Source organism: Pavona decussata, unplaced genomic scaffold (genome assembly GCF_977016875.1).
Source record: "Pavona decussata unplaced genomic scaffold, jaPavDecu1.1 SCAFFOLD_321, whole genome shotgun sequence".
In the NCBI taxonomy this organism is placed as follows: domain Eukaryota; kingdom Metazoa; phylum Cnidaria; class Anthozoa; order Scleractinia; family Agariciidae; genus Pavona; species Pavona decussata.
In genome coordinates, this window is record NW_028145711.1 from 2,280,934 (window position 1) to 2,290,953 (window position 10,020).

The window sequence follows — 10,020 nt, forward strand, 5'->3', positions numbered from 1 at the left end:
CCGAGTATGACTGACTGAGGAATATATGTATCATTTATTTACCAGGCTTAAAAACAACGGGATTTCTTTCCCTCACATCCCGGCACTCATCAACATTCAAATCCTAGCAATATGCAGGATGTTTGTCCCATGAGCCTAGCTTAATGGCCTTAGCTCCCACGAGTATCCTTCAGCTCAGTGGTAGAGCATCCGAACTAATAATCGAATTAGAAAATCATACTTGTTCGGCTCGACTCCTGTTGGGAAAATTTGGATTTCCTTTTTACAAATATGCCTCTGTCACTGATTGAAAAATACACCTATCATTAAAACTTTCGTTTGAAATATCGTCCAAAAAACAGCAAGTGGTTGTTCTCCTTTTCCCAAGGAAACCCTTCCTACTCACAAAATCATTACCCACGCATTCTTTTCCATTTGGTTTTAGCATCAAATTAATTCTCCCTTAAACATCACGACTGCTTAAACTAGTGCCATGCCATGGTCATGGTTACCATAGTTGAGAACCATGTGACCGCATTATAAAAAAAAAACAAAACAAAATGAACACAACAACGACAACAAAACAATCACCTATTTAGATTTTTTTATTGCTGGTCTACAGTCCGTAGTCCAAAGTCCATAGGTCCATACTTTATATTTGTTTACCCCTTACTCCGCTGACCACCAGTACTTTGATTGCGGAAGCGGAATCAAAAACCCGAAACAATATGGCGGCGACTGTGGCGGCTCGACGACTTCTAATCAGCATTTGGATAATTGCAGTTTTCTTCCGTTTTCTTTGGGTCTGCCTACCACAAACAGGCTATATTTACCCAGACGAGTTTTTTCAAGCTACAGAAATCACTGCAGGTGATTTGTTTGGAGTCAAACACACGAGAACGTGGGAATGGAGCGAGGGATTTCCCGTGCGTACGCCAGTCTTCCCGTACGCTTTCACAGGCCTTCCTATGTACATCTTAAAAACAGCTTTCCCAGCAAACACTATCACCTCAAGAATTCTTGTTGTGGCGCCTAGGCTTTTCATGGCCACTGCATCGCTTAACATCGATCTGGCAGTTTGTAAAATATGCCAGCATCTTCGCGTGGACCCCATGCCATCGCTTGTAATTCTAGCCACCTCTTTCGTCTCTCTTGTTTTCTACACGCGGACTTTCTCCAACACTGTTGAATCCATCGTGTTTGCCTTACTGCTTCTATTGGTGATTTCCTCCATGTCAAATGGGAACGTTATGCGTTCAAATAGGGACCATATACGGTACTTTTTGATGGGGTCCCTTGTTAGTGTGGGAATATGGATCCGACCTACCTTTGTGGCCTTTGCTTTCGTTCCGTTGCTGTGGTGGCTAATGGATATTTGTAGTCCGAAGTGGACAGTAGAAAAGAGTGTTACAGTACTTGTAAAACACCTTTTAGTGCAATGTAGTGTTGTTGGACTTGGTGGTATGACAGCAATAATTATTCTCACCTTAGTTGATTCATATTACTTTGGATACTTAAAGAGAGGAGAAATTGTTCTCACTCCATTGAACTTTATCTTGTACAACCTGGACACAAGTACACTAAAAGAACATGGTCTTCATCCAAGGATTATGCATTTTGCAGTAAACTTGCCTCTGCTGTTTGGTCCTATGGCACTATGTTTATATGCAGTTATCGCCCATGTTGTGATAAGAAGAAAATTCATAGACTGTGCAAAAGTTTTACTCAGTGCAAATAAACTTAACAAGGACCAAAATGTGGATGACAATTACAAAGCCAATTTTATTTGGAGCATGCTTTTGTGTAGCGTTGTAGTTTCTGTGACATTGTTGTCATGTATTCCTCATCAAGAGCCGCGATTTATCAGCCCTGTTCTTCTTGCTCTTGTTATCATCTTTTCTCAATGCTTGGTCAGATTATCTTTCTTCCATCTGGCAGTGCTATCCTGGCTTATCTGGAATATATTTGGCTGCGCTATGTTTGGAATGATGCATCAGGGGGGCATGTACCCATGCCTGGCCCATCTCCAACAGTATTTTCATAATGCAAGGAGTCTGCAAAACTCTGGTACAGCATTCCATGTAACATTTTATCACACCTATATGCCACCACAACATCTTTTGGCATGGCCGTTATCCCACGAAAAAGACACAGGCTTTCCACACAGCTTAGCATTATATGACTTGAAAGGCACTTCAAGTAATACTTTGAAGATGCATTTGGAAAAGCTAATTGAGGAGTTTGAGACCCATGACAAAAACAATGAGGTAAGAAAACAGTATTACCCTCACATGGAAAATAAACTTAAAGGAAGCCTCCACTCTTGAAATAAATTCACATTAAATGGTTGAAAATACAATATTATTTCAAATTTCATTGGAAAACATGGAAATAATATTTCTGTGTCCGACAAAAGAGAATTTGATTATTGCCTATTTTTCATTCTTAATTTCCTAGGTGCTGCCATCTTGGATTTCATGGCGTAGTACGGTGGCTCAATTATTTCAAACAAAAGAACTTCTGCGTACTGATAATAGCAGCAACTGTATGACGTCATGAAATCCAAAGTGGCGGCACCCAGGAAATTCAAAATAAAAAATAGGTGACAATCATATCTAATTTTTAGCACACTTGAATGTCACTTCTACTTTTTAAACTAAAATTTAGAATTTAGACACTATTTCCATTAATTTACTGTCAATTTGTTGTCGGAATGGAGGCTCCTTTAACCTGTAATTCAACAAGAATGAGAGGATGTTTAGAATCTTGGCATGGCCCTATTTAAAATAAGCTTTTTGAAGTTAGTATTGTAGGAAGTTTCTCTAAAAATTACACATAACTTCAATTCTCCAAAATGCTGACATAAATCCTCTCTCAAGACATAGCAGCTTAGTACAAGAAGACAAATGGATTTGTTTTCAAAGCCTCACAGAAACCATCACATTAAACATGTGACTATGTTAGTGTTCCACCACTGACCAAAGTAGTTTTGCAAAAGTTCCTCGTAAATAAATCTGAAAAAAACCCAAGTTTGTGAGTCTCTCCTGCAACTTTATAACAATTTTAGAGTCTAGGAATTAAAACTGACAACTGTGTACAAGCATTTTTCTGGCTTACATGTACATGTATCATTCATATTTAATGCAACCTTTCCAAGTCCTCAAAGGTTTATCAGTAGTAAGTATGTGACATGCCACCCTTGCTAAGAAATGAGTGATCTCACCAGGCAGCGTGGCCAAGCGGTTAGGGTGCCGGACTTGAAATCTGGAGGTCCCAGATTCAATTCCTGCTCTGGCCGCTAGCTGGAGATGTTTCTTGGTTGCCTCAAATTCAACTCCTCGGCCACGCTTGTAAATAGAGAGCTAGTCTGCCTCCTGCTATTTGGGACTTGTAATCATGAATGTTAAGTTTGATTTTGAATTATTTGTTTGCGAAGCTTGATCCACCGCCCTATTACTGAAGCACTTTGTGTTATAAACACTGACCGAGGGTATCATTTTATGAGGCTTTAAGGTTATTTATTCTTACCAAAGCCATACATTCCTTGGAATGAGTTATCAACTTATCACACTCTTCTAAACCTTGAAAATGTGTATTGTTATCATAATAAATGAAATCAGTTATCTCAAGTTTCATTTTGTTACTTTGGAAACCTAAAATATAATTTGCAAAAACTACTCTGTTGGTGTTTTTGGTGCACGGTATTTCACTGGTTAGAAAAATTAGATGTTTATTTTGCAAGTTATGTATGCACTGTAAAGTGATATTTTTTACATAGTGGTTTAAAATGTCACTTTGTAATCATATTAATGATAATATTTATTAAAAAACTGATCATTGATAATGCAATTCCATGGATTTGCCTGGCTTAGCAGTCATATTATATGTGCCATTATACCATGCCTGAAAAAAAGCGACCATTAAATTGTCTTCTGGTTGTTCTTGCTAAGCCAGGAAACCATCAAGATGATAGATCTAGCAATTTTCCTTGATTGTTGGATATGAGATGATTATAGCCAACCTGGCACTACGCGCCTCATTGGCTATCTATCATCTCATATCCAATGCGTGCCTGTGTAATAATTAAGAATTATGTTTTGTGCACACATTATATGTGGATTTCTGAAAAACTAACTTGTTTTCTCAGTCAATGCTGTTTTCATCAACAGATTTTTGTCATCTGCCCTTCAACAGTGCAATTCAACTATCCAGGCTTCAAACTTACAGAACAGTTTTACCCACATCTGAGCATGGAGGACCCTCCTGACTTGAAGTCTCTTTTCCAATTAATCCCAGAACGTTCTGCCAGATGTACAAACAATAACCACGTGAGCAGGAACCAGGATTCGGCGTTGAGCCAAGGGTATTGTAAAAGAGACAGGAAAGAGACTCTAGGAAACGAATGGAGACTTCCTAACTGGGAGCTTGTTAGTGACTGGGTTAGTTCAGAACTTGCACTGAATTTATACCAGTATAACAATGGTTATGGTAATTCTTCTATGAACTTGTAGTCAGACAATACAAAAGAATTTAAGGCCACAATACCAAACTGCAGAAGGAAGCATTTGCCTTCTATTAATTTTCCATATGACTTATTTTACTGGCAGCAATTTGATCTTAGACTGACTGGAAATAAACGAGCGACTAGAAATGGTGAAATCAACAGTCGCATTGCTGAACGCCATTTAAATGAACTACAGAATTGACTGGGGCTTTGTCAAGTGCCTACCTACCGAAGTACGGATATTACTATAAACGAATCACTTTGGAAAGCTGGTTTGCTACCTTCACTTCTTAGTCTAATGGATACTTCATGGAGAGAAAACAAAGGAAATGTGACCTTAATTATCATAAAATTTAGTGCCCTTTTGCTTTGATTTTCTCCAAGAATTATTAATCAAAAAAAGATTTGAGAAGTAATATGTCAAAAACGAGGGCGAGTGCTTTATCACGGGTTCCAAATACTGAGAAACAGATGAAAGCACGAGGCCGCAGGCCGAGTGCTTTCATCTGTTTCGAGGTATTTGGAACCCGTGATAAAGCACGAAGCCCGAGTTTTTGACATGTCTTCTCAAATGAAACAATAAGAAATTAATCTCATTAAAATGCAAATGTTTGATCTCAGATGAAAAACATGTTTCATCTCAGATGAAAACCTGGTGGTGTTTCATCTGGTGTTTCATTGGGGTATCAAGATTCATCCACCTGACCGAAATGGAGGTCATTTATTGGCTTTTGACTGCATGAATTATTAATGAGTTTGAGAAGCTATAGTAAACACTCGAAAGACTTTCATTCCAAACACCTTGCAGTTACGTAGCAAAAACTCGAAAGTGCCTCGTTTATTCAACCGACTTCTCAGTGTTTGGAAATGGGACTTTTGCACTAACTGGTCACATGGTACAAAATCCGCCATACTGGATGGCAAAAGAATGTAGTAGATTCGAACACAAAGGAATTTCAACCTGTCAATCTTGACTTTCCTTTGTTCTCGATGTCCCAGTGGAGGATGCCATGCTTTTTTTGCCATCCGGTATGGCGGATTTTTACCAGGTGACCAGTTAGTGCAAAAGGCCCATTGAATGAAACACTCTTCCTCGTATTTGATACGTGACTTACAACTTATTGAAAACATTAACAAATCAAACAAACTGAGATAGGTAAATTGACTAATTTCACTAACAATGGACCAAAGGGCACTTGACTAACAAAAAGACGAATCGAAACGAACCAATTACTTTTTTCAATTTTTCGCAACCAATCACGGCTTTAAGTGACAGAGACCAATAACATCGCGACTTCACAAACCAATCAGGTCAATGATCAGAGACATTTTACCATCTAATGACGATCCACAATCTACTTGATTCTGATGATGACACCCACCACAGTTAATAAAAGGAAATGGTTATGGAGCCTGACAAACCTCTTTGTTTTGTTTTTGTTAGCATTTTTGGCCTTGACTGTGCACAGACCACAATTGAGTTTGGAATGTGATGGAGCAACTGACCAAAAGAAACGTTCCTGTTAAGATATTCAACTGTAGTGCGAATGTTAAAACCATAGTTAATGAAAGGCAATGGTTATGAAGCCTGACAAATTTCTTGTTATATGTTTTTGTTAGCATTTTTGGCCTTGACAGTGCACAGACCACTATCGAGTTTCAAATGTGTTGGAACAACTGACCAAAAGAAACGTTCCTGTTAAGATATTCAACTGTGGTGTGAACGTTAAAACAAAGGATTGTGCACGGTCGCGACCCTTTCAACATAAATTGCAGCACCACTGTTGTCATGGCAAGGTTTCATGTCCATTCCCTCAATTAACTATGCCTCAACGCACTCTGTTGAACATCAGTCGATGTCCAAACAGTCCTTGTCCTTGAAATTGTAAGTGGCAGTACTTTGAATATGCAAGCGCAATAAGCAATCAATCATACCAATACGAAAATTCAACATTATTAATTTGGTAACGAAAAACTTCAGGGATATATAATGTTATACATGTACGTCACAAACCTTAGTTTTTCTAGGCAAATGTTCCCTCGCAAATTTCTCTGAATTTACACAATAAAACAAATCATTTCGAGGTCCGATGGCTCTGATTATGGAAGAAAAACACAATTTTGGAGCAATTACCTGCCTCCATTTTTTTTGCCCACGACGCGGTACGCTTCGATGACTCTAACACTCTAACATAGTACTTGTTAAAAGTGGTTGATTTTGTAAATGTTATTTATCTACGTAATTTATTACTGACTGCTGTTCCCCTTATTTCCGCCCGCCTCGACTGGAACCTGCTCTCTGCGGGCGGAAATAAAATTAAAAAAAGAAAGAAAAAAAAAAACATAGAGGCCTTGCAGGTAGGCTAGAAATTTCACATGTACAAGCGGGTTATGTTTTAGCTCGGCTGCACAATAACCCCGCACCCACCCTCCTTGTAAACAGGCCCTTACAAACAGCAAATTTTAATCTTATGGGAACAAGTCTTAATCTTTCAAACGCCAGTCAGTGACCAAGGTTTTGCTGTCCAAATCTCATTGCTCAGAATTGCCCAAACCTTGTCTTGCTTACAGACAAACTCCAGAGAAAACGCCACTCCCATTGTTCAAAGATTTATCACCTCAGAAAAAACGCAACAATGGATATAATGATTTTTTTTTTTCAAATATTGCGTAGGTTGCCTTTGCAGTTTAACGCTTAATAGATGTACGCTTTAGAGACATTGCATTAATGAAATACATTAAAAGTGAAGATTGTAAAAAATTAATAATCTGAAAACCATATTCGTAACGTAAAAAGTAATTTAGTTTAATTCAACTGTCCTCGAGCTTTTACATAAGCATAGCTATCGCCTTAGTACACTAAGTCTTGTAGATTAGCCCCTCTCGCGCCTCTTTGGGCTTCCATGATTAGCGCGTCTGGAATTTAAAGATGAAATGAGTGCGCGTCACTTGAAACTGAAGTGGCCAATGTAAGTGGGAAGTTTGACAGTTATTATGAATGTACCTGCGACACCGCTATACGTGGGCCAAATAAGAACCACCGTTAGGTATAGTATCAATGTTCTTTTAAGCTGATATTTGTTTGATTCTTTGCTTTGTTTTGTTGTTGTTTTAATGACGCAACACACTTACATGAGCAAATATGAATCGAAGAAAATAAAATCTTGTGAGGTAAGCGAATTCTTTTTTCTTTGACCCGTAGCGGGTGTCTAACACGGCCTTGTGTAAAGGTCGCTCTTTATAAAAGAGAAGCCCGTTGTTTTCGAGTTCATTGATCCTGAATTTTGAAGAGAACATCGCCAGTCACTAAAAGGTACTTATACACGATTCATTGTTTAAACACCTTAAGTTTTCCTTCTCAAACTATAGCGACAACTTAGGCCAGATTTATTTGCTAAGTTACAGCCTAGCCGAAGTAATTCAAGCCCTCAAAAAGTTAATTAGACAAAAATTCGCCCGAGTCATTTTTCCCAAAAATCAGTATAAACAATATTTGGTGAATATACTTAACAATTATCCTGTGAAATCGCGCGAAATATCGCCTGATACTAAGCCGTTTCCGCAAAAGACAACGTTACTGAGCGGTGATTTCAGCAAAAATGAGGAGTTGGAAAAACGTTCTCCGAAAAAAAGCACAACTAGTAATAATATAGAACGATATCACGTTAAGCAAAATATCTTGTAAGAGATTTTCTATCCATCAGGAGACCTTAACTGTTAATTGAAAAACAAAATTATGAAGAAGCACTGGCTGAAACAGGACGAGCCTACTCGTTTATAAACCGGTTCTTATTGTACAAAAAAAAAACACCAATCTGGTCTTTAACCGTATACAAATAATTAACTGTGCGAATATCGCGTACTGGTTTCCTATGTTCGTACTGGTTTCGCTTGTTACTTGAACATTACTTAGTGGAGTTGGATGTATTAGTGGTACCGATCATGTCGTGTTTTCTTTTTGTTCTGGTTGCCATTGCATTAATTTGTCAAAACTGTTTTCTGACAGATGAGGTGGTACGTGTTTGTATCAATACTGCTGGTGTTTACTCTACAATGCTTTTGTGAAAAGGAAAACCTAAAAGAAACGCAGCGTGTCAAGGGAACCTCTATTCGCCCAGCGTATAACTCTAAGCTGCTTCGCCAGGCGACAAAGAGAAGCATCATTTGTCCCGATGGCTTGGGAGAGTGTCCAGATGGCGACACATGCTGTAAGCTCTCCTTAGGAGACTCTTATGGTTGCTGTACTGTACCAAACGCGGTTTGCTGCAGTGATGGAAAACATTGCTGTCCTCAAGGCTACGTTTGCGAAGTAGGTACAGGCGAGTGCACCAGGTGAAACTTCTAGCGCGGAGATTAAAGTGCCCAGAAACATTGAAACTGAGACCTACAGGAAGCAATCGAACGCGTGGTGTTATTTATTTATTTATTTATTTATTTATTTATTTATTTTTTCTTCTCCGCAAACACTAGCAATTCTCCATGTCTCAGTTAACGTTATTTTTTTTTAATTATCCTGATTATTACTACGGCTGCGACTAGAAAACATTCTCTTGTCATTGCTTAGAAGAAAAACACTACGCTGCTGTGAGCAACTACTGTAATTTCTCGACTTAAATTTCACTTCACGCCAATCGATTACATTTTGTGAATTGTGCATTATTCTCTTAGATGCGCTTTGCTTCCGTGCATTAAATTTACTTCACATTCTTTGAGTGTATTTTGTATTGTGCGTGTTCGCGAGCTGGTCGTAAATAGGGAAATTAAGCAGCGACGACGGCAACGGCAACGGCAACGGCAACGAAAATGTCACTTGAAAATATCACTTCATTTTATTTGAGCTACCTTGCGATTATTTCAACTCGTTCATCTTCCGCAGAATCGGTGAAATATCCAGGAACCGAATTGGTAGGAGTGGCTTTAAAGTTAAGCAAAGAGAATGAAAAATTCACCTTCGTAGGTTCATGCTCTACACAAAACCTTGACTGTGGTCATTTCACGTTGTAGTTTTGCAAAAGACGGCAACAGAATGTTGGAAAATTTAAAAGGCACGTTCAGAGTGATTTTTTCCTCATTAAACTTATCGTTTTGCGGTGTTCTCGTTGCCGTCGTCGTCGTCGTTGCTTAAGTGACCCTATTAGGGGAAGGGGGGGTGTGGTGAGTTTGGAGATTACACCCACCCCCCCCCCTCCCTTCCCCGAAATTTATAACTGACCTTAACTGTATATTTCTTTTACGGGTGTGTGGGCTTGTTATGAGTTTTAAAAATAATTTATAATTCCAACAACTGAACGAATTTTGTTCCCAAACAATACTTTAGTGTTCATACCGGGGACTAGGCTGCAAGCAGTCTCGTTGTTCTCTCAAGTTCTGTCACGCTCGTGCAATTTCTAGCAAGTCGCGAAAAACGAGGGCGCGGTACTAATAATTTTACGGTCGCTTTGCGCGTGATCTGAGGAAAAAAAAGTAGGACTACTCGCAGTCTAGACAACAACCGATACAAAAAATACTAAGGACCTCTGACATTAAATCATTTATAG

At 38.8% G+C, this 10,020-nt stretch overlaps 1 protein-coding gene across 2 annotated transcripts; it reads left to right on the plus strand.

Moving 5' to 3' along the window:
* The first annotated feature begins 703 nt into the window (after window positions 1-703).
* Window positions 704-6,456, plus strand: LOC146454011 (GPI alpha-1,2-mannosyltransferase 4-like). 2 transcript variants are annotated; one of them, XM_085096006.1, is made up of 3 exons: window positions 704-2,246; window positions 4,149-4,902; window positions 5,254-6,456. In XM_085096006.1, the coding sequence occupies exons 1-2, from the start codon at window positions 708-710 to the stop codon at window positions 4,488-4,490; spliced, it is 1,881 nt and encodes a 626-aa protein (XP_084952132.1). In that variant the 5' UTR covers window positions 704-707; the 3' UTR covers window positions 4,491-4,902; window positions 5,254-6,456. The 2 variants fall into 2 exon arrangements, with proteins under 2 accessions (XP_084952132.1, XP_084952133.1); XM_085096007.1 differs by having other exon boundaries at window positions 4,149-4,895; window positions 5,248-6,456.
* The last annotated feature ends 3,564 nt before the right edge of the window (window positions 6,457-10,020 follow it).

Excerpts from the sequence above, each read along its gene's own strand:
- LOC146454011 (XM_085096006.1), top strand. The coding sequence starts at position 708 with ATGGCGGCGACTGTGGCGGCTCGACGACTTCTAATCAGCATTTGGATA. Across the intron at positions 2,247-4,148 it reads CCCATGACAAAAACAATGAG|ATTTTTGTCATCTGCCCTTC; the intron begins GTAAGAAAACAG and ends TTTCATCAACAG.